The 24,980-nt window shown below is 45.8% G+C and overlaps 1 protein-coding gene across 14 annotated transcripts in view; it reads right to left on the bottom strand.

The window, feature by feature from the left end:
- The window catches only part of Gpr180 (G protein-coupled receptor 180), a 28,653-nt gene extending 5,782 nt beyond the window's left edge, over positions 1-22,871 (bottom strand). For 2 of the 14 annotated variants that reach the window (XR_015638060.1, XR_015638059.1), the window contains exons 1-8: positions 22,644-22,864; positions 20,172-20,330; positions 15,289-15,489; positions 9,293-9,473; positions 9,115-9,164; positions 5,942-6,073; positions 2,348-2,539; positions 833-910 (exon numbers count right to left, since the gene is read on the bottom strand). Coding sequence is in view for 10 of the 14 variants with exons in the window: in NM_001415002.1 (NP_001401931.1) it covers positions 833-910; positions 2,348-2,539; positions 5,942-6,099; positions 9,115-9,164; positions 9,293-9,473; positions 15,289-15,489; positions 20,172-20,330; positions 22,644-22,791 (1,167 nt within the window). In the remaining 4 variants the exon portion in view is untranslated. 14 annotated transcript variants of the gene reach the window in all.
- Between the last annotated feature and the right edge of the window lie 2,109 nt (positions 22,872-24,980).

The raw sequence follows: 24,980 nt of genomic DNA, 5'->3' as shown, positions 1-24,980 counted from the left end.
GAAGCATGTTCCACAGAGAGTCGGACTCATCGTCAGGACTGTGGCTTTCCATGGGTAGAAGCCCGTCGATGATTCCTTTTCAGATGCCGGAGTAGGGCAGAAAAGCACCTTCTCTCCCATGGGTGTGGGTGTGCATGTTACAGACAGGAGCATTGATAACAAGGAAAGCAGGGTCTGGCTAGTTTAGAATAGCAGCAAATCATGGTCCTACATTAACCCTGAAGACACTTAAGTCACATCTACAAGCACCAACGGCAGACACCCTCCCCCCATCCCCACCCCCGCTGAAATGCCACAGCCATTTGCTGCTGAAGGGAGGCAGGCAGGCATCGTCACCATCAACACCGGCCTACTCTACTCTGCAGTCTGCTAAGGCAACCTGACCTCTGCCTCTCTTGGCTGTTATAGTACAGTAAACAGCTGCAATCATTTCTTTTAAAAAAAACCCATTACATGTCCTCTAATTTAATTCATAAAACACGATTCTGAAATGGCTCTGACTCATAAAAGCTATTTCTAGGCTGGGTGTGGCAGCATGTGCTTGTAACCCAACACTTGGAGGGCAGAGGCAGGAGGATCATCTGTAGGACAATTGAGGCCCAGGGCTATGTAGTCTGATCCTGTTTCAAAGAGAACACAAAAAACTTACTTCTAACATTTTACTTATAAACTAATTCTTAAGCTCTTTTTCAATGTTTGTAACTTCTAATTTATTATTCAACAATGTCAATATCTTAAGAAATTTAAAGAACTCCAGAAACTTCTGAGGTCGCTATTTCCTACTTACATGAGGTTTAAATACTCAGACTCTTTCCCGAAGACTAATACTGACCTTATCTCTTTGGTAGTCATTGAAAAAGACAGCGATGCACGCAAGTGCTGGCTGGCACAGGAACCACAGGATGCAGCCCTGGAAGGAACAAACAGAGTCAGAACTGTGCCTTTACAGTGCGCAGATTAAAACATCCTCAAGACACAGCAGGTCACGGCGGCACACACTGCAGTCTTCTAAGCATCAGGAACCCTTAAAGCAGGAGCACTGCGAATTTGAGGGTAGCCTGGGCTATCAAACAATGTTACTAACATACTTAGGGCCAAGAGAGGAGACAGGGATCAGTGGTTATGAGGATTTGCTCATGAATCTAATTCTAGTTCCAGGGGATCTGACATGGTGTGTGTATGTGTGTGTGTGTGTGTGTGTGTACACAAAGGCAAAACACACATATGCATAAAAGAAAAATCTTAATGCTCTCTCTCTGTCTCTTTCTTAGGTCCTAAATAGCTTCAATTGCACCTCAGAGTAAATGGGAAACAGAATGTAGAAATTTAATTTTGCCCTGATATTAACACTTCTTTTCCCTAAGCAAACTGTTAATGTGGAGAGTATCTACAACACTACATTTGCAAATCCGTTACAAATGGATACTATTGTGGGAAGGGAAATAAAGCCACAAAGACAAGTCCACATGTCTGTCCACATGTCCATCCTGAAATAAACCTAGAAAGCTGCCCAACCCTGGTGCGCGTGGTCACTTGTTTGCAGGGCGTTGCAGAGGAGAAGTGGGCAGGACAGAAGGGAGGTTGTACATTATGCTTTCAAATCCCTTCTCTATGTTCCCATGGGATGTGGCAATGCATCTCTTTTTCAAAATGAAATGTGAAACAAGTTTATACTGCTTGCCGCACTTTAAGATTGAGGAGCAAGATTGAGGACAAGTGTTCAGGATGCTACTACTCGTAGAAAGAAGGAAATGCAGGTAGGAATGCGTGTATTTAGTTCCCTGGCAGAGAGGCATCAGGGCTGGTGGCACTGGCTCTGTGAGGAAGTGAACTAGAAGAGAAGCCCGCACTCTGCATGACTCTAAAGCACTCGATTAGATCGGTATGCAAGAACCCAATCCACCCTTAGACGGCCCAGGCACAGGGATGCGCACTGACAGTGCAATGCAGACGGATGCCCACCCAGCCCGTGTGCCGACTCCGGGCCGCACATGCGCTCCATCACACATGGGAACTCCAGGAGTCACAGTTCACAGTTAATGGCTGCTAACAAACATTTTTTAAAAAATCCCACAGTAAAAAGTGAAAGTCACCACTGATGAGGAAAAACCACGGTGGGGTGTGGGGTGTGGGTGAAGCAGCCCTCAAACACCATATGGAAAATAGAGCTCCACGGGCTCTGTAAAGTGGCTTCACAGCCACATCCCACAGGTCACCAAGATTAGCTGAGGAAACAAGGGGTTAGGCAGTGCTCAGCACACAGAAAGCTTGCAACTATTAGTGACTTCCCCCAGAGTGGGGAGCAGGGCAGACTGCCCGTCGGAAGCCACTTCCTGCCAGCTCATACTTTGGCAAACGTGATGTAGAACTCTCTCTTGAGTGTGCTCCTCTCCATCGTGATGATCTGATAGAGTCCACAGCCCAGCGACAGCGCTAGGCAAATCCGTAAGATGATCAGCAAGACGCCGGCTAGGCTGAGGTGTGAGTGCGAGCTGTGGTGACTGGTGTCTTCAAACTGCTCCCACAGCAGCAAAACGCTCTGTAAATAATCACAGTAATCAGAGGAAACACCAAACCCACTTACAAGAAAAAGTATGTTTTCAACTCTTTGGTAGGCATCTCTTTATGACAGACGAACATTTCCGAGGGATGCAAACATGAATCTGCCTGTAATCAGATTGACTGGCTGTCCATCAACAATGTAGCTTTCTCCTATAATCCTAGGAGGGACTGACTTCTACCATGTGACACACAGTGAGACAACGAGATGAGACGATAGCCACTGTGTCACGGCCAACTCCATCTTCTGTAAGAACAAACAGACTGAAAAGGGAGAAGGGGAACTTTCCTCTAAGTCCACCTCATTCCGTCCCAACCCCACCTCACTGTCTCAAGGCCAACTTGCTTGGTTCTCAAGAGCCTTGATACGTATCCCTGCATAGCCTGGGCCTTACTGTGAAGACCACGCTGGCCTCAAATGTCCAGCAACCTCTCGTCTGCCTCCTGAGGTCTGGCAAACAGGCAGGCCTCATCGTGCCCAATTTCAGACACCTGCAGATGGCTCAGACTCTCCTTTAATGAATGTACCGAGTCAGAGTTGTTGATGCTAAACTTCGTTTTTCCTGGTAACTCTCTGGGTAAACACATTTTTGTCTATGTAGATTTTGCGTGACCATTAGTGACAGTGTGTGTGCACATGTAAGAATGTGCCACATTATGACAACTGGGTGGGTGCTGGGGAACTCAGCAAGTCACACTTGCACAGCCAGCCATCTTGTCAGCCTAAAACCACATTTCACATTTGATCTAAGCTCCGCAGGCACTCTCACATACCCCATCTCTTTACTGGGACAGTAAAAAGTGTAGCACGTTTTCTGTCTATGTTCCCCTGTCCCTACTAAGCACCAACTGCTTAAATCACTTAATCTTTTTACCATCAAATATGCTGTAGGGCTTCCAAAACTGAGTCTTTATGCACTTCCAAAACCTTTGGTAAATAAAATTCAATAGATCTAATTCTTTGGCTGGGTATGGTGGCTCATGCATTTAACCCCAGCACTAGGGAGGTGCAGGCAGATCTCTGAATTTTAGACCAACCTGGTCTGCATGAGCCTCCTCTCAGAACAACAAGAATCCAATTCTTTGGCCTTGGGGTTGCCAGTAATCTCTCAAACTCCTCATCCACGTGCCCGTGCACACACACTAACTAACTCTCACTGCACACACACTAACTCTCACTGCACACACACTAACTCTCACCGCACACACACTCTCACACACACACTAACTCTCACCGCACACACACTTTCACCGCACACACACACTAACTCACCGCACACACACTCTCACCGCACACACACTAACTCTCACTGCACACACACACTAACTCACCGCACACACACACACTCTCACCACACACACACTAACTCTCACCGCACACACACTAACTCTCACCGCACACACACTAACTCTCACCGCACACACACTAACTCACCGCACACACACTAACTCGCACCGCACACACACTAACTCGCACCGCACACACAGTCTCTCACCACCACGTTTTTAGTAGATGAGCTACCCTTGTTACCCCGCAAAGAAAACTTTCTTTGGGGACACAGAACTTGTAATTCTTGGGGTTAGGGAAATCCCGCAGTCTTAAGCAAACTGCTTATCTTACAGTGAGAGGACATGAGCTCCTACAACAGATGTACAGCTATGTTCAGTCAAGAGTATGAAGTCACTGGGGTGACTGGAAAGGCAGTGTGGAATGTAACCACACTGACATCTGGCACAGATGCGTGTTAAATAACGCTTTTCCTCTTTGTTCTCTGGTAGTTTCATACATGGACACAACAATTTGAGTCTTTATTCCCTTTCCACTTTCTCCTCACCCCAGCCTCTCACACGGAAGCCCTTCTTCCCAGTACTCCCCACTCCATGTTAGATCTTCTCTGTCGGGGAGGGTGGGTAAGCATTAATCACTGCTTACATGGACAGCTTGTCAATGGCTCCACCACCGGCTCAAGCGACAACCCTTCCGCCAGCAACCATTAACTGTATCAGTAAGGAGAAAGTTCTATGCCCACAACTCACAATAAAAAAGCTGGGTGTATAAGCATGTGCCTGTGATCTTATATACACAAACAAGCCCATACACACACACAAATACACACACACAAATACACACACACAAATACACACACTCAAATACCCTTACTCATGCCTCTCCCACAAACACACAGCACACAGACACACACTGACACACACAGACACACAGAGTTATTATTAAAAGCACTATTCCTCTCTTAGATTAAATTATACTTATTTTTTTTTTGATTATATACACAGTAGCTGTCTTCAGACACACGAAGAGGGCATCAGATCTCATTATAGATGGTTGTGATCTGAACTCAGGACCTCTGGAAGAGCAGTCTGTGCTCTTAACCACTGAGCCATCCCTCCAGCCCCCTGTCTGTTTTTTTAACTACACTTCTGACCTTGAGTATTTTAGCAAAGAAATATGGTTACAGAGCTACCATTTCCTGCTACTCAGCTCCTGTACGTGTACTGTCTTACACATGCATGTGCTAATGTGACTGCATGTGAGCAGACACGTATGTGCTGTGTACTCATGGATGGCTTGTGTCATTAGCACCATTTGCCTGCTGTCACTGAAGAGCGCAGGTATGTCGACCACCGCCAGCTTCAGCGCCTTCAGGGTAACTACCAGTTGGTTATTTGTGACGAAGAAGTAAACGTACAATGAAATGATGACACATTTTTAGGATTCTTTGCATATTTTTCTTAAAATGTAAGTTGCTTGCTTACGACTTTTAGGAGAGCTATGATTGGGGAAATGAGAATGCACATGATTTTTATAACATTTATGTCTATTTTAATTTTATGTGTATTGTTTTTTGCCTGCGCAGGTCAGAAAAATGTGTCTGGTACTCTGGACTGGAGTTACGGGTGGCTCTAAGCCAGCATGTGGGTGCTGGAAATTAAACATGGGTCCTCCGAAGGAACAGTCAGTGCTCTTTACTGTTAAGCTATCTCTCCACACTAAGAAATGTCTTTGTAAAGACATTTAAGAAAACAGAAAAAGTAGAGAATGAACTTTAGGAAGCCAGTAGGAAGTGCATTCTAAACCGTGCTGTCTACACAGCCAGTGTCCGATCAATAAGATTACTCCACCTGCAGCTTAAATGCCAAGCTCCTCCTGGGTCCAGGTGACACCCTCAGGGGTGTGTGTGTGTGTGTGTGTGTGTGTGTGTGTGTGTGTGTGTGTGTGTGTGTGCGCGCGCGTGTGTGTGTGTGTATGCCTGCATGCATGTGTGTGCATGTGTGCGCGTGTGCGCGTGCATGTGTGTGCGTGCGCGTGTGTGTGTGTGTGCGTGTGTGTGCTCTCAGCAGCTGTGTGCGCTGGCCATCAGCTCACCTGTGTGATCACAATGAAGGCGGCCATGCCCGTGGACGCGGGGGTGGAGTCCCACTGCAGCGGTCTGCTCTGAGACTTCTTCATGCGGACAATTGTCCAGCCCATGCACAGGCTCAGAAGTAGGTACAGCATCTGAATTTGGGAGGCAATGTCAAAAACTAAAGGGAAATGAAAATCAAAGTCAATAAAACTTCACAATTCACAGAATCTGGGGCATTTAATATTGAGATGTGAACACCACTTTTTAAGCAAAAGAAAGGCATTTTTTAAACCACAAAATAAGTTAGTTAAATAAGATTAATGGATAATAATTCTAAAACATTACCTACTTGGCATAAAATTTGTAATGGTTATAAAAGTAACTAAAATAAGATCAGTGCTATCATTTAAAAATGTAGACACATAGCTATAACACACACACACACACACACACACACACACACACACACACACTAATTAATCCAACCTTAAAGCTATTTTTACCTTTTCTTTAAAACTCAAATTGTTATGTACAACTTTGACAAAAATAAACTTTAAATATAATTTCTGCAATGTAGAAATATCAGTATCCTTTCTGGGGTGCTAATGGGGTTTGCTGGATAAGCTCTAAGGGAGTTAGTAGGAGACAGGAAACGTCACAGTTCTCATGACATCTGATAGGACAGGCCTACTGACAACAGAAGGGCTCCATGAACTAGTGCCATGTGCCACCAGGTGGCCGGCACTTGCACTGCAGGAGAACTCGACTGTAAAAGAGTCCAACACACCACCTGCATGTGGAAGTGCACCACAGAGAGAGAAGCGCACCACAGAGAGAAGCGCACCACAGAGAGAGAAGCTCACCACAGAGAGAGAAGCTCACCTCAGAGAGAGAAGATCACCACAGAGAGAGAAGCTCACCACAGAGAGAGAAGCGCACCACAGAGAGAGAAGCGCACCACAGAGAGAGAAGCGCACCACAGAGAGAGAAGCTCACCACAGAGAGAGAAGCGCACCACAGAGAAGCGCACCACAGAGAGAGAGAAGCGCACCACAGAGAGAGAAGCGCACCACAGAGAGAGAAGCTCACCACAGAGAGAGAAGCACACCACAGAGAGAGAAGCGCACCACAGAGAGAGAGAAGCGCACCACAGAGAGAGAAGATCACCACAGAGAGAGAAGCGCACCACAGAGAGAGAGAAGCGCACCACAGAGAGAGAAGCTCACCACAGAGAGAGAAGCTCACCACAGAGAGAGAAGCGCACCACAGAGAGAGAAGCGCACCACAGAGAGAGAAGCGCACCACAGAGAGAGAAGCGCACCACAGAGAGAGAAGCACACCATAGAGAAGCACACCACAGAGAGAAGCGTACCACAAAAGTCTGTAAGTGCTTCGGTTCTATGTTTATGGTTTTGAGCTGCACACCCAAAATCTGCACCAGTCACATCTATCTATCCTCCTGCTCTGTCGTCTACATGGAACAGGCAACTCACTGCACATGCACATTTACTCCCTTCTGGGCACGACACAGGCCCTGCGCTCTCAGGGCTATGGTCATCCACAGGAGACCTGTACAAGATGAAGCCCATTAACTTCCCATCATGGCAGCTGAGCTGGGCTTACACTGCCCACTCCTTCCTGATAATACACAGCTAGCAGCTGCTGGGAGTCAGAGTTTTCCTCAGTGGTATGGCTGCTTCTAAGCTACCCCAGGCTATCCTAACTAAACTCGCTGGTCCCCCGCCCGTATGTGGGTGGAATTGTTCTCCTGTGCTGTTGGTGTTCTGTCTGTCCGGGGCGAACAGATGTCTGCTGTCTCCACAGGGAAAGTTTACGAATGTACGCTTATGTATGTACGATGGTGAACTCACATAATGAGTTGTTACTACACCTGAGTTACGACTGTCAGATCATTTCTTTCACCACAAATGTTAAAGTGTGCTGCCAACTAATTCCATTAAACATTTCACAAATACAGTCCGTGAACAACACAGCCACTGGTGAAGGAATCCCGTGTGAGGGGGCAAACACAGACACCTGGGGAAATCCCCTTACTGTTCCAGCCCATTCCTTATACTCCAGGTTAGACCCATAGTATGCCATGACTGGGTATGAAACCTGTGCTCACTGTGGCTCACAATAGCTACCTGCTACTTTACCTATAAATACACTTATATCTTATAGCTGTATTTTTACGTAAATGTAGATACATAGACAAAGCACACAGATCACACAGCTCTGCTTTCCTGACTGTAGCCGCTACTTAACCAGGCAGCTCTGGTTGGAGACTCACCAGTCCTTAGCAGCCTCTGCTCACCACAGTGATGACGGTTACTTCAGAGAGCAAGGTGGGGCACATGCCAGTCTCACGCTCACCCCGAGGACTCGGGCACGACTGGGAGTGAGTTTGAGGGCATCCCAGGCTACACATGCTCAAGGGCAGTCAGAGTGGACCCCTCCCCCTAGTGCCAAGAGATGCGGCCCAGTGTAGGTAGAGGCCTTGCTCCACACAGAAGTCAGCCAGGCAGCCAACACTTCCATGTCCACAAATCTCGATAAATATTCCCTGACCCTTGGGTTCAGAGTGGTGTCTGCTAAGGTCTGTGCCGCGTCTCTTCAGACTCAACTTCCCCAGCTGCCTAAGCCATTTCTGCAGCTCTCCTGCTTTACAGAAGATCCACTGAATACCCACACCAATTCAATAATGGGGATTAGCAAAGCATACCTACTCTCTATTGAGGACAGAGTGAGGAAGTGCATGTGGATAACAACCAGGAAGAGAGCTGCCGTACACATCAGCTATTGGTAAGATCAAACAGATCTGAGAACTAATTCCACACTCGTACTTCAGTTAAGCTTAGTTCTGGATAAACTCAAGTAAGAAATCTACACCACAGCAAAAACTATAATTTTACCACCACCAGCACCAGCACCAGCACCAGCACCAGCACCAGCAACACCAGCACCAGCACCAGCACCAGCACCACCAGCACCAGCACCACCACCAGCACCACCACCACCCCCCGCTTCGCATTCAATGCTCCTCAGTCAATGCTAGGCAAGTTCTCCACTACTGAGCTACAACACTAGCTGAAAATAAAGGGTTTTGTTTGTTTGTTTGATTGGTTTTTTTTTTAGAAGAAAAACAAGATGGCAAATGTATCTTTGAAAGAACACTGAGAAACACACTCACCTTCTGCCAAGCTTCCCATGAGAGGCAGCCCTATTCCATCCCTGGAGTACCTGAGGAATGGAAGAGAGAGCAGCAGTATAAACTACAAATGTGCGAGAATGCTCACAAGCAAGGCAAGCGTAATTCTGTGGACTGATTAGGATTAATTACCGCAGTGATGAACACAGGGTTGGGTTACCTGGAGAAGTGAATGTAATTAGCTAAGGCTGAAGCAGCTTGCAGCAGCAGTGCGGTGGTGAGGACCTTTAAGATGGTGTGCATGGGTCCTCCTTTCCTCATAGCCTGCCACAGGGACTGCGCATAGATGCACGCAGTCACAAAGTACACTAGGACTAGGAGGAAAAAGAACTCGTGGAGCCCTGGAAGAGAAGAGAGGGGCTGGCTTCAGTAAGCGCGAAAGTGGCGGGCGGCCTTCCTGTCTGCTGCTTATTCACCTCTAGTGCTTGCTCTTGTAGGGAAGAGAGATGGGAACCACTAACACCCCACCCCATCCCCCGCGCAAACGCCTCGGCTCCAAGGTTTACCCATAAGAAGGCACTTGAAACAACCTAGGTAAAGTCCATCTGTGAAACAACAAAGCCCCACAGGCAGGACGAAGATGCGCTGTACAGTCAGAAGTGTTTCATGTGAAGGCCGCCGGCTGTGGCTTCAGTGCTCAGGAAGGCACCTTGATAAGCTCAGGATGCATGTCGGTCCCGAGAACGTCAGCAACACTTACTGTCACCAGTAGCTTGATCTGCACCATGCTTCTCCAAGTGTGGTCCCTGACCAACGGCACACCAGACAACTTGGGATGCAACTCCTGAGCCCAATTCTGACCATGGACTCAGGGACTGGAGGACGAAGTCAGTTTACTTCACAAAGCCCTGAGGTGACTCTCTTCACTTAACCATGGGGATCAGTTTTGGCACGTTCTGTTACCTTGAATTTCATTTTGGCAAAGAACCATGACAACAAACAACTGGCTACCAGTCCAAGTGGCCAAGAACAAAGTCAGATGAGTCACTGTCTCCTCAGAACTCAAATGATGCAACATGGAAAAGTGGGCTCCGAAGGAAGGCTGAAGCCCACAGGGTTGGACTGGCTCTGCAGGGAGTCACACACAGTGATGACGTCAGCTCCGAGTGAGCAGAGACCATGAGCAAAGGAGACCGGTTAAGAACCGAGTAAGAAAGCAGGCGCTACGCTACAGAAGATGCCATGGTGCACCTTCTGCCCCTGAAGTACCAACGTGACCTCACGATAAGCAGACTGGGACTTGAGTTTCATCTGAGAAATTTAAAAAAAATAATTCTAATAAACTTCAAGTTAGAAGCCTGGGAATTTCATAGTTTAGAGTTTAAGGGATAACAGTATTTCTTTTCAATCCAAGGGAGACTGCTCCCAGGAATCCCTCAGACACCAGAACCCACGGATGCTCAACTCCTTTAAATGAAATGCATGGTATTATGTATAAACCCAATGCATACCCTGTTACACAAATCATCTGTAGATTATCAATACCCAACACAACGCAAGTGCTATATAAAATCATCTGTAGATTATCTTCACTACCAACACAACACAAGTGTATAAAGTGTATAATGTAAGTGTATAAAACCCAATGCATATCCTGTTACACAAATCATCTGTAGATTATCTTCACTACCCACACAACGCAAGTGCTGTATGAACAGGCACTGTGCTGTACGGTTCAGACTACTGACCAGGTCACATGATACCACTCATCTGTGGCTGGCTGTACCTGTGGCCATGCACTCTGCTGACATGGAGCTGTATTAGGCTGAGTCCACAGTCGTCCCTAAGAAGAGGCTGTTACACTCTACCAAACACCAGGGTGTGATATGGGGAGTACACAGAGCTCTCCACTGAGTCTGTGGACTGAGATGCATTTGCTCCCATTCCAACGAGAATCCTGAGGCCGCTCTAGCTTCCATTTGGGGTAAATGCCAATTAACAAAGACAAAAGAAATACTTTCATTATCCAGTAAGTCATTTTGGAAAAGCAAATCAGGAGACAGATATACCAGGAAAAACGGAAAACAAATAGATCAAACTCCTCAGGTTAGGGCCACCAGCAAGAGAACCAAAACCAGCACAAGAAGTTCTACCACTGGGTGTCTCTCCTGCTCTACCACACAAGGGATGAACTCCCGGTTCCAGTGCAGTGAAGAAGCTGGGGTAGCTGGATTAGCTGGGGTAGCTGGATTAGCTGGGGTAGCTGGATTAGCTGGGGTAGCTGGGGTGGCTGAGTTTGTTGGGGCAGTTGGATTAGCTGGGGTAGCTGGCATAGGTGGGTTAGTTGGGTTAGCTGTGGTAATTGGGTAGCTGGGATTAGCTGGGGTAGCTGGATTAGCTGGGGTAGCTGGCAGAAAAACCATCCACTGCTAGGAGGGAAAGGGTGTGTGTGTGTTCCGCTCACAGAGGCTGCGTGTAGAACAGTGGCACCGTGACCAGAGTTAACTACAGTCCTGGGACAAGGCAGAAGTGCGGACTTCCAACGTGTTAGCAATTGTGGGTGAGACCCCGTCTTTATCCTTGTTTCTAATTTTTCCTTCTTCATATTAAATAATTACACAAAGCTTCGGTTGAAAATTCTATTTATTTGTAACCTTTGTAAAGTGCCCATTACAGGATCAGGGTTTAGACTCATTATATAACAGATCAACTGTGAAAAGAAACTGTTTACTAAGGAATCAGAATAACTTAAGGACAAAGGGACACTACTCAGTGGTAAGTATATCTCCTAGAGAAAGCTAAGATTACAAGAAAAGAGAGAGAAATATGACTGGATCAATCTATGGCAAACCTAGGACTCAAACTTAACTGACTCTGATGAGTAAGTCCTACCTTGAGCCTGTCCACTATCCACTCTAGAGAAGCAATGCTGGCTTGGCGATTATCTTTCCTTTTAAATGACCCCCTCTAAGCCACGTCTGTTTCTCTTTAGCTGTGACTTTGACTTCTGTTCTGCCTCTAGTAGTCACAGAATGCCATTTGTGCTGTTCACACTGGAATTAAAATTTAATTTTACAGCAGGTGGGTAATGTCAGTCACATTAAAGAAGGCTCTTAGATGACTGTGTAGCAGATGGTGAAATGTGTAGATTATAAGAAAATGCGTGGATTATAAAGCAAGCCTTAAAGACGCTCTGATGAGACTGAGTAGGGAATATGCTTACAGAACGGCTGCAGTGGCCACAGCCTCCTCACCTGAGCAAGAGACGCTGGACACAGCACCCTCCTGTGCAGGCCGACTCCTGTCTCAGAGCAGTCTTCCCACTCTCATGCATCTCAACGCCAATGGCGACCTCAACCATTTTACGATCTGTCTACCCTCAGGTTTACCAACCTTGAGAATGATGGTGCTAACAGAGTGTGGTCAGGCCAACAACACCCAGTGGGGGCTTCATCTCATCTCTTCGGGAGAACCGGCCTTGGACCTTTCTCTTAACTACTTCCTGACTGTCTCATCCCATGCGCCCACATTTCACCAGCACTAAGTTGGACATGCATACTTGGAACATGGAGGGGAAGGGGAAAGTGTAAAGGCATAAATATGGTGGGCTGAGGGTGAGACAATGTAGCAAAGCCTAAATGTTATTTCAATAAAAGTCAGTTGTTTGTTTTAGGCAACAAGCTCTGAAGATTCTAGAACTCCAAATAAGAACAGAAAATAGTTATTAAGATTTTTGATCTTCTAATTTTTACATTTCTTTTTGAGAATTTCATATGCATAATCTATCATTTTCACCCTCCCTTACTTCCAGGTTGCCCCTCACTCCCTCCTTTTAAAGAAGTGATCCCACTTGTCCTGCCTGAAAGCCTCATACCCCTACTTGTGAGTATGGCCGTAATGCTCAGACAGTTTGTAAAATGAATTTGCACTGCAAACTAGGGATTAACCAGTCTAAATTCAGAATGTACTAACTGGACCAAAGTTTTAAAATGTAAAGAGAATGGCGTACAATGTAATTGTATGTTGTTTGTAGGTTGTAGTTACTTAATTTAAATTTTTCAGATGGAGTCAATTCTCAATAAAAAAAGAAAAAACACAGGGAAAAAATTCTTATCCTGAGTATAAAATCAAACAAACTAATAGGTTTCTAAAAGAACTGGAGCCTCTCCCCGGAAACAAATGCTATACAATAGGAAGGACCCCTTAAGGTTTGTTCAATAAAACCAGCATATCACTCACAGAATGTAAAATACAGCCTTTCAACACCAGACGCAATGTCAGAACTCTGATCCAGTGCCTGGCTTATACCCCCAAAGAAGCCTGAGTCGTAGCAGGGAAATGTGAATTTATTTTTCATTTCATTTCATTTCATTTCATTTCATTTCATTTCTTTATTTATTTCTTTATTTATTTCTTTATTTATTTATTTATTTATTTATTTATTTGTTTTTTCAAGACATAGTCTCACTATACAGCTTTAGCAGGACTGGAGGTCACTATGTAGACCAGGCTGGCCTTCAACACACAGACATCTGCCTGTTTCTGCCTCCCCCACCCTTTTTTTTTTTTTAAATATAAGCAACAATAGTTTAAAAAGAAAAAGCCTATTCTCTGGATGTATAGTGATGGGCTACGAATCACCAACTTGGACTTCAACCCAAACCTACTGACAAGGGCTTAAGCCTTTTAATCAATAGGACAGCGTAACTTTCAGAAAGCCAACCACAGGCTGATTTTCAATAATCCTTAAGGTGCTTCCGGGCTGTTTTGATTCAAGGGTCCTTGCAGGGTGGCTTTGCAGAGAATCTTACAACTGACCAAGGTCTTGACTGTTGTCAGTGGCATGACCTGTGTAGAATTTCCATTTTTATGATAAGCTTTCAGATTCCAAATCAGTAACAGAAGCCAGACGAAGTAGCCAGAACGCCCAGGGCTGACAGGTGGACTCCCACTTGTGGAAATGCTGAGGAAAACCTAAGCAGTGACTCAGGATGCTAGGAGCCACCAGAGGGGTGGGCACAGTCCAGGAAAAGCCAGGGCAAGATGAGGCGCACTTAGAGGTCAGCAAGTGGGATTACTTCATGCTGTGGCATCCAAGTTCAGATGGCAAATGAGGGATGAGGAAGAAAAGAACTGAGCTAGGAGTCAGGACAAGGAAACATCTATCAGGACTCAGAGCAGCAGGCTGAGCCGCCTGCCAGGCAGGAGAGAAGCCTGGGGCCCAGCAGGGCATTACTTTCGGAAATACAAGGGCTATCAACTACTCCCCACCCCACCCCACCCCACCACGGCCACTCCCCGGATGCTGCCCACCTCCCAGCACTGGAACACAGGCGCCATTTGCAGAGGTAAACCTGGCAGACTATCTGAAGTCCAGCCTGAAGTGTCATAACCTGAGGCAAGCAGAGCTCGCAAACATCCCCAGTGGCTGTCCTTCCTTCCCACGTCTACGACGAGTCACTCCATGTCCCTGCTGCGGCAGACACTGACGGTGGCCATCTAGTCTAATCGGCCTCACTCTTGCTTGGCTCACCTGCTACGACTAAAAAGAGACTAACAAGAGCCAACCGCATCGCCTTCCCTGACTTTTTCAAGCAGCCAGTGACTCCTGAAGGAGTGAACTCTAACCCTTCCCAGGCAGATGGCCCACACAGACACTTGCCCCAGCACGTAACGAATCCGTCTCACACACATGTATCACATTCATGTCAATCACTTCTGTGTGGCTAGAGTGTACCTCAGTAAGGCAAGGCCCAGGGACCTAATATCCTAAAACTCTAATGCAGTCTTGTGGGAGTAAATCTGATTCCGGAAAACACTACAGACTTGATCATTACTACGTAAGAACCAAGCAAGGTATGAACCTGTTCGGAACGAGTGTGAGGAAAAGTCCTACCAAGCAGTTTGTACCTCGATCGTTCAATTCATTAACGTTTTGTTTATAAAAATGATGCCGAAATATCCTAAAAACAAGACTGAAACTGTATAATGGAAAGTAAAAACCATACCCTTTTATTACCAGTATATACAACTTCCTGCTAATATCTTACAATTTGCTATTTTCTGTCTTTAATACACTTGTCAGGCTATCTAACATTTGCTTTTGAAGTTTCAGCCGCTTTTTGTTTTGTTTCTAACATCCTAAAAAGATAACGTGGGGACACCTGAGCACAAGCCTCGCTCTGTACCTAACGTATGTCTAAGAACACTTCTTACCAGATTCTCTGGCGCTAAAATGGTCCAGTGGATTCCCTTCGGCATCCGGGTTGAGGAGCACCATTTCAAAGGGGATGTCCTCCTCCTGGGGACTCTCCGTGTCATCCTTGCAGGTGTACTTGTCTGCATAGAACACTCGCCACGTCTGGGGCGCGGGGAGCTGGGACACTGTGAGGTTGTGTTCAGTCTGGTTCACTGTCACTGGGAGAGAAAGGGAAGAGCAGGGTTTTACCCATAAATCCACTCGAGTCTGTCTCTCTTCTTCTTTTGCCTCAAAAATTCAGGTCCTGGTGTAATTTCAGGATAAAGCATAGATTATAAGGCAGACTAAAATGATCATTTTAAGCAGTAAGATCACTATAAAAGTATCAGTAACATAACTGTGAGAAAAATGGTTTTGTTGAAACTGAGTTTCTAATAAAACTCAAAGTTTTATTAAAACTTTATTTTTTATTAAAACTTTTAACAAAGTTTCCAGTAGATTAATAACATTTGAAAATTATTTTATGTAGCAAAATACACAGCAACAATAATTTTAACCTCTCATGCCCTGCAGCAGCTGCAATCAGTTTTAGAAATAACGTCCTTAATTTAAATATAAGATAAAATCTTCACTTAAGAAAATATTTACATTCAAAATTATGCCTGATCATTTATAAAAGGATTTCTTCTAATTGTCTTTCTTTTTAAAAGCAACTGTTAGTAGTAAAAACGAACTGACAGCCATACTGGCTCAGATCCATAAATGGCCGTATGTGACGTAGTAGGGGAAAAAACCCAGGAAGGTTGGTACATAGAGCTCTGCGCTGAAACCTGGTTCAGTACTATGCTGGACAGTTTTATGTCAACTTGACAGCTAGAGTTACCTGAAAGGAGGGAATCTCAATTGAGAAAATGCCTTGCTATGATCTGGCTGTAGGGCATTTTTAAAATTAATGCTGGATGGGGCAGGTTCAATCCATGGTGGGTGGCACTATCCCTGGCCTGAGCCCACGGGAAAGCAGGCTGAGAAAGCTACACTCCTCCATGGCCTCTGCGTCAGCTCCTGCCTCCCTCCAGGTTCCTGCCCTTTCCTCCCCACGTTGCTTTGGTTATGGTGGTTCCTTCCAGCAACAGTCCTAAGGCAAGAATGACGCCTGCATCTTTGTGTTACCAAATAAAGAACCCACAGCAAGTAACTGATGAACATTACCCCTAAAATGCAGTGGCATGCTCTTAGGAAACAAAATAATGTTTCCTTATATAATAAAGACAGAACAACACTTAGCTGTGCAAACCAGTAAGTAAATCATCTTTCTGTCTCTTCAATGAAAACATCGAGACACCTGATGTGACTAACTCTGAGTTCTTAGAACTGAAGTAGGACATTCCTTGTATGTTATGCGCTTCTTCATCAATTGTTCATAGAACAAGTCAGGCCTTTATCTCACCCGCTGAGGGGTCTGATGGAGAAGGACCACAAGCTTAAAGCCTCAGCTAGAGTCAGTTCAGCACATCTGATGGACCCCCCTCCTCAGCGACTTAGTGAGACCCAGCCTGACAAGAAAAGTAAAACTGAGGCCCAGTCTCAGTAGTTAAGGGTGCCTGACGACCTAAGTTCTAATCTGTGCAGCCTGGACACAGCTGTGTGCATTTGGAAATCTAGTACTGTGAGAGGTGGGTCTTTAGGGCCTGCTGGCTGCCACCCTCACTCCAGTCCTAGTGAGACCTGTCTCAAGTCATTCAAGAGGAAACTGACTGCAGCATACCTGCCGTCCTTATCTAGTCTCAAACCCACACCAACACACGCGCGCGCGCGCGCGCGCACACACACACGCACACGCACACCCACACGCACACGCACGCACACACCCTTAAGAACAGAGCTTAGTAGGGGTTGGGGAGTTAGCTCAGTGGTAGAGTGCTTGCCTAGCAACCGCAAGGCCCTGGGTTCGGTCCCCAGCTCCGAGAAAAAGAGAACAGAGCTTAGTGTTCAGTGAGGATGTGCAGGGCTCTAGGGCCAGTCCTGGGAGCAGGAGGCAAAGGTTTTGAAACAGGAGGATAAGTCCAATCTCAGACTCTGGATCACTCCCACAGCGCGTTTCAGAAGAGATAGTTGTAGCTGGGTGTGACGGTGCATGCCTTTAAGGACTCAGAAGCAGGTGGATCTTGGAGCTCAAGGCTAGCCTGGTTTGTAGAGCAAGTTCTAGGACAACCAGTGTTACACACAGAGAGAGAGAGAGACCCTGTCTCAGACAACTACAACAAAAGGCTTGGACTTTTTCTAACTATATAAAAAAGTATTCAATAAATAAGACATTTCTTGAGGTACTGGGAAATTTGCATCTATAGACTAAACCTCAGAGGATTTTATAAAATAATTCATTTCTTCAGGTATAATAATGTCATTATAGGGAGTGTATGTACGCCCTTACTCTTTAAAAATAAATATATTCCATGTATGTACAGAAAGCAAGCTCTCGATGATGCCACATATGGTTCATATGGTTTCATATGGTTCCACTCAAAACAAAACCCACAGACATAAAGCCAATGTTAGGCAGCAAAAATGTCCAAGTGGAGGATGCACAGATGTCTGGACTAGCAATGCTTCTATGTTACGAATGAAATGCAGGGAGATCTGGTTGCTATTCAAAATGGAGGACGTGCAATTTACAAGTGAACATGTCACTCATTGTTGCTTAAACTGAACAAGTGAATTTACATCATTTGTTGTTTTCTTTTCTCTTTTTTGTCAAAGTTAATATATCTGACTTTAACTACTTTTTAAAATACACAGATTCTGAGTTGGGTGTCCTGGTGCACACCTTTAATCCCAGCACTTTGGAGGCAGAGGTAGGCATATATCAGATTTGAGGCTAGCCTGGTCTACCCAAGTAATTCCAGGTCAGGGCTATACAGAAAAACCTGTCTCTCTCCTGTCCCAAATATACAGCATATAATGTGTGTGCTGTGAATATATAATATATCGAATATTCAGTATATATACGTATTTCAAAATATATATCAATTCCAAAAACAACTGGCTAGAATCTTAGCTCATGTTAAGCACCTGGTGACTCTTAGTAAGCAGTTTACATCCATAAAACGGCTCAAACAAGGCTGCCCAAACTTAAGGTTTCTTGTTACATGACTCTGGACCTCAGGCATAAAGTCCTGCTGTGATGCTGCTTTAGCATTTAGACTTTTCCCACGATGCCACAATACAAAGAGCAAGCATGCCTGTTATTTACTGTGCTGCAGCTTCTGTTTAAATTATGGATGACATCAGATAGAAACAGAGCAGTGCTTCCTAAAGCGACACTGGGTTTGGTTTCCGTCTCCCTGTCTTTTTGCAGCGAGCCTCTTGACAATACCGTGTTATTGTTTTTGAGACAAAAGACTACAGCACAGCGTGCATGTTCTAGGAGAGTGTAATTAGTATCACAAATATTAACAAAACATGAATCACCAAAGCAAGGTTGAATGGCTAATTCTCCAATCAGTATAAAAAGAAATGAATGCTGTTACCCAGAATGCTCAGGGTATAATGCTAATGCCTAAAATGACTTCTAAAGTATACGTACACACAGAAGGAATCCCATGTGTGACAGGAAGGACAGCAAACGATTCTCTATGTGATATCATATTTAACCACCTCATCTGACAACAAATTTGGCATCACATAGCTTTTAAGAGAAATTTTCAGTGTCTTTGAATGTCTTGTGTGTTTGTTTTGAACTAAAATGGACAAAGTAGTTTCTAGACAGACAGACACACACACAGATCGATCATATATGCTTGGAATGGTGAGACAGCTCATAGGACAATGGTGACACGGAACTTCCATTTCTCCCTGTTGTGGGTTGCTGTCGTTCAGGTGCCCAGCCAGGTGGTAAGACTGATATTTGGAAATGGGAACGCTGTACTTGACTGGGACAAGAGACAAAGGTAGCACAATCCTGTGTGGATGATGTTCATGAATACAGGGGAAAAAGGGAAGAGGGTGATTGCTGACTTTCCCCATGGATGTCACCGTGGTTTGAACGAGAATGTCCCTCACAGGCTTGAAGGCTTGGTCCCCAGTTGATGGAACTGTTTGGGAAGGATTATGAAATCGTTGAGGTTTTATAAGACTTGTGTCACCCCAGCATGCTCTGCCTCCAGCCTGGGGATCAGGATGTGAGCATCTGGCTAAACTCTAGTTGCCGGCTGCCAGGCTCTAACCATCGGGAACCAAAGCCCCAGCTTTTATAAGCTGCCTTGGTCATTGTGTCTTACCACAGCAGTCGGAAAAAAACCAAATACTAATGGTTTAACTTTGTCTCCTATGAGCAGTTAGTTTCAGGGGTGGAACAGGCAGAATGCCAGATGAACTGCATCCCTAAGTTATAAAAGCCCCCGATCTCTCTCAGTGGCTAGCATCACGAGACACTGCTAAGTCAAGGAAAAAATGGACGAACCCCTAAGATTTATAAGAATGTGGTAAAACTAAGTCTCGACAGTGTGAAAACAGCATCACTTGGGCTAAGCTGTAATGAAACACCATCTTCAGTGCTTAGCACAGTCAACCCATGCCATTCACTGTACACTACAACCAGCTGCAAATGATATACATTAGCACGAGACACATAAAGCAGTGTAAACGAAGACTCCTGGACATTATCTGGGTGTCCAGAAGCCTGCTGAATGATAAAGGAGAAGCACTCTATCCTTTGAACAAAGAAAACCTTAGCTTTTGAAAAAAGCAGTTATAAACAGAATAACCAAAGTATCACCACAGTTACACATATGTGGTCGCAAACGTCTTGGCATATACATGTATGTACCATGCTGTACTGCACTTCAACATTAAAAGGGAAAATCCCACAGCGATGGCCAAAGGAGAAAAGCCATATACTCACTTGTCAGCTGGGCTCTGGCTAACCGTTCACTGCAGCTGTAACCGGGGCTGCTCTCCTGCAGCGTTAGCCATTCCTGGGCTCGGAACAGGTAGAGTTTAGCTTCTTTTCCAACAGCCACTGCTATGTTGTTGATTCTGACACACAGAAGAGCATGGTCACCTTGACATTAAAACAGAAATTATCAACTAGTTTGTTCTTAGAAAGCACTGAGACAACAGGACAAGTCCGCACTCCATGCTAAATAGGGGGGGTCTGTCGAACTGCTCTTAAATCTCATGACGCAAATCAATCTCTGTCAGAGTTTACCAAATGTGGACTGTATCGGCTGCGGTGGTACGGTAGCGTTTCAACTGAATAAAGAGCTTCACGTGCGGCACACGGACATCCGTCATCATGGAACTTCTGCTTCACTTTATAATCCATCTGTGCGTTAGGCATTTGTTCACAATCTATGGAGACTTTTGCTGAAGTATCTTTTTCTTTTTTTTTAACATGACAACGCCATTAGTACCTCGTTATGTTTTAATGTGAAAATAAGCACAGGTAACAGGTGTTTGGATTCCTGTTTTACGCCCATCACACATTTTTATACCTACGACTTTTTACAGAACAACTGTTAGAATGGCATGTGGGGTGAGTAATGGAGAGTGAACCTGGCTGCAGTGAGATCTAGTAAGACCCGCCCTAGAGGCTGAGGGGATGACTCAGTAAAGGGCATTTGCCGCTCCAGAAGAGGACTGTGGTTTGGTTCTCAGCACCCACGTGGCAGCTCACGCCCCCTGGAAATTTCCGGTTCTAAGGGATATGACTAGGGGATCTGACTCCCTCCAGCTCCTGAGGACACCCACATGACAGGGACACACATGATGTGCTATCTGTGCAGGAACGCACACATGGACGAAAGTAGTAATTTAAAAAAATTTTAGCGGGTGCCCGTAAGGGAAGGGAAGCTGGGTGAAGGAAGGAGAAACAGGGGAGACTCAGTTTACAGTCTTCTATTCTTTTGTAACTAGAATGACTGCTTTGATTAACTTTTTAAACAAGTAAAAAAAATGCACAGTGTTCATAAAGAATAAATCTCTTACGTGGCTAGTATGCTACATATCAGGTTTTCCAATATTCTAAAGTACCGTTAACACTTTAAACTGTAGCGAGTGACAGTTCTGCCGCACCATAGCTTTAACGTATGTAACTGGAGTCGACCAAAACCTGGTGACAACTAGGCACGAGAGAACTGCATCTGCGTAATGTGTGAGAGAAACTACCTGGCTTACCCCTTCCCCAATCTGCTATGAGGCTTATGCGACTTAACACGAACCCTGTCTTTTTAATTCAGCTGATACTCGATAACATCTCCTGAACATCCCCAGTGTTTGAAAACCTGGATTTACTTCATTTCCCCTTCATGCGCACAAGGTAATTACAATCAAGGGTTATTGATGGGGCATGAACAGCACAAATCACAGCTTCCACAGAGCCTTGATTTACCAGCTCTATCCAGATCACAGTGACTGTGCTGTCAGTTCTCAAAGGACCTGCTACAAGGAGGTGGTCAAGAGACAGGAAATATGACAAAAATACACAACAAAGATGTTTACCTGGGGGGGGGGTCTCCATTCACCCAGGTTTATTCAGATTTTTAAAAACTGACACCTTTTTCTCCTCAGGATTATAAAAACCTTCAGAGAGACTGTGTTTTTAACAGCCTCCTTTTATGCCATCAATTCTACAAGTTCCCAGGACTTGACATTCCTTCCCGCGCCAAGTAGCTTCTGATTTCTATTATCTTCTAAGACCCACTCGTAAGTGGGTACAGTGACATCTCAAACGCAACGCTGAAGGTCTCAGCTTCAGTAAGGAAATTATCACTCGAAATGCACCAAGAAAACAGGAGAGAACAAATACGGGACAAAATGGACTGTATTGCAAATTCACCAGTTAAAAATAGATTTCCCTGGAGGATACCCGGAAGTACATATGAAATGTACCTCGTTCCCACATGCCAGAGTGTATCAATCACGAAACTTTCTAAACACGCGTATTCACCAAATGAACTCTAGGCACACCGTAATAACTAAACTGCTGAGGCAATGACAGAACCCAAGTCCGCTCCAAGTAGGTTTTGTGCAACCGGTCTTGCAAACAACAGGGAAGCTAAATTCCTGGGCTGACATCCACTCATAACCACAGGGCCCGAATGCTTACACACAATCGGGCCAAGTGCAGAGTTGGGGGAGAGCCCTGGAGAGATGCAGTGGGGCGGTCCGGTTTCACTGGGAGCGTCGGGGGATATGGAAACGGCTTTCAGGTGCATCAGGCTGGGGCCTGTGAAGGTGCAGGGGGTCGTGGCACCGCGGGGATCCAGGTGAGGCCCGGGCGACGTGGAGGGAGGGAGGCGCCACGGCCGCCGCCTACCGACCCGGGGCCCGCGGGAGGCCGCGCGCCTCCACCCCTCGGCCCTCCGGGACCTACCGTGGAACTCGAAATGGCCGATGCTCTGGCCCTGGGCGTCGCGGGCCGCGGCGCTACTGAAGCTGCCCCGCAGGGTCTTGGCCTGGCCTCCCTGCGGCCACCAGCAGCTGCACGTGAGGGCTACCGCCAGCAGCCGCAGGCCGCCCATACCCGCTGCGCACACCGCTCGCTCCCTAGCCCGCTCGCCCGGCAACCGCCTGCGGCCTGCAGCCCACGTCGGCAGCGGAGGGCGGGGCGGGGCCGAGGGGGCGCGGAGCCAGAAATTGACGGCCAATGAGGTGCGGGATCGCTGCCCGGAGCCGGGGACAGCAGCCAATCATCATCTGCAGTGGGCGGGACCTGCAGCTCTGCGGGTCCCGGCGCTCCCCAGCCACGCTGCTAGTTCCCGCCTGTTTTAAATGGAGCCCTCGGGGGATGCTGTTTACGGATGCTGGAAACAATCGCCCTAGTAGCCTTTGCGGATTACGCCATTGCGCACCGGTGCGCGCGCCTGTCATTGACGTCTGAGGCTTTCCAGGAAAAGAGCTGAGAAATACGTGGCCGAAGTGTATAGCTGGCAGGAAAACACCCTCAAGAGTTGGAACGCGTTCTTCGTAAAGTTGCGAGGATACGTCACATGTCCAAACTGAAAAGCCTGGCTTCTCTTGGCACCAAACCGATTGTTCCTTCCTTGAATGGGGTTCCCAGTCTGGTTGAATTAACTCATTATCCAGTTGGCTAGACAGCTGAGAATTACAACGACCACCTTCATTCAAGTGTAGTCACAACATCTATTGGCCTTTCTTCTGGTGATGGTGTGAAGCGGCAGCCACCACACTATCTAGCCATCACTTTGACCCTTGGCAACCGACCACCTTCCGGGGTTGGTTCTACTTAGCTACAGCCCAACTCTGACTTCTGAGTTACAGAACACTGGAGAAAACACCATTTCCCGGCGTCCCTTTTCTTCATTTCTTTAGTACACAACCCATGCTCTTTGGAATATGGTTCATATATTTCAAATGCCAATCTCTCAACTAATGCTCATCCTTAACACTATCAATTCCATGTACAACCCAGGCCCCTGTGTCCCTGACAATTGTAAATGCAGCTGGCTGGAGTACTTCCTGCCGTTCCTCTACTTTCCTCTCTTTTGCTTTTTCTAGTAGATACTCCTTTCCCAGCACACTTTAAGAAGCCCTTTCGGACACCATCAGACTGTGTCAAATTTCAGTGCAACCAGAATATCTTACTCCCTGTCAGGTCAATGACCACAAAATACTGAAAATGACCTCTAGTTCATCTGAATTTCTCATTCTATTGTAAGGTGCAGATGGTTAGAGGCTGTGAGCATCTTGATGAAACCAAGAATAAGAACTCAAAATTGTGACATGAATAAGTTCTTACAAATTATCTTCAGCCAAAGATTTTTTTTCTTTTTTTTTTTGGTTCTTTTTTTCGGAGTTGGGGACCGAACCTAGGGCCTTGTGCTTCCTAGGCAAGCGCTCTACCACTGAGCTAAATCCCCAACCCCGCAAAGATTTTTTTTTTAATAACATAAAAGCATGAGCTCACCACATACCTCATCATTTAAATAAAGAAACCCCATCTCTTAACATCAGTTTCAGCACCCCTGGCTTCCCAGGAGAATAAGGGTATTAGTATTTTGAGACTTTAAAATTCTATTCTTTTTTAAATATAAGAGTAATTCATGCATGTAAAGAAATTTTAATCCAACAACATGGCTGCTCTAGCAAGGGGTCACGTCTAAAGACATTCTGGCTGGAATGCAGACATGCTCTGGTTACAGCGTCTTTGGCTGGAATACAGACTCCTTAGTGCACACCTCTAATCCCTAACAGTGTAGGTAAGGTTAGCTCGTAGGAGGAAACAGCCATGTTTGAAAGTGACCTCCAACTGATGGGCAGACAAAGTGGCAAATCAGAGAAAGATTTGACAGAATGAGTCAGAGATAGAATATACCAAACAAACTCGAGAACAGCACAGGAAAGGGAGGCTGAGAGCGAGAGAGAGAGAGAGAGAGAGAGAGAGAGAGAGAGAGAGAGAGAGAATGGTCATTTTACCAGGACAAATTTTTCAGAGACAGGTTGCAGAGAACAATTAGACACATGGGTGAAGAGAGAATGAGCCAGCGAATGAGAAGGAACCAAAGATTAGAACAGACTGCCAAAGTTAGCGTGAGGCCAAGCAGAGCAATTTAGTTAGAAGCCAAGAAAAACTGGATTGAATCAGTCAGCTTGAAAGATTAGACTGTATGAAGTTAGTTAGAAGAGAGAAAGAAATGCTGGGCTCAACCAAAGCCATGCACGTGCACAGCTTGTGCACGGCTCTCATCTC

Source organism: Rattus norvegicus, chromosome 15 (assembly GCF_021556685.1).
Source record: "Rattus norvegicus strain SHRSP/BbbUtx chromosome 15, alternate assembly SHRSP_T2T, whole genome shotgun sequence".
In the NCBI taxonomy this organism is placed as follows: Eukaryota; Metazoa; Chordata; class Mammalia; order Rodentia; family Muridae; genus Rattus; species Rattus norvegicus.
The sequence above is the reverse complement of the archived record's forward strand: the minus strand, read 5'-3'. Positions and strand labels throughout refer to the sequence as shown.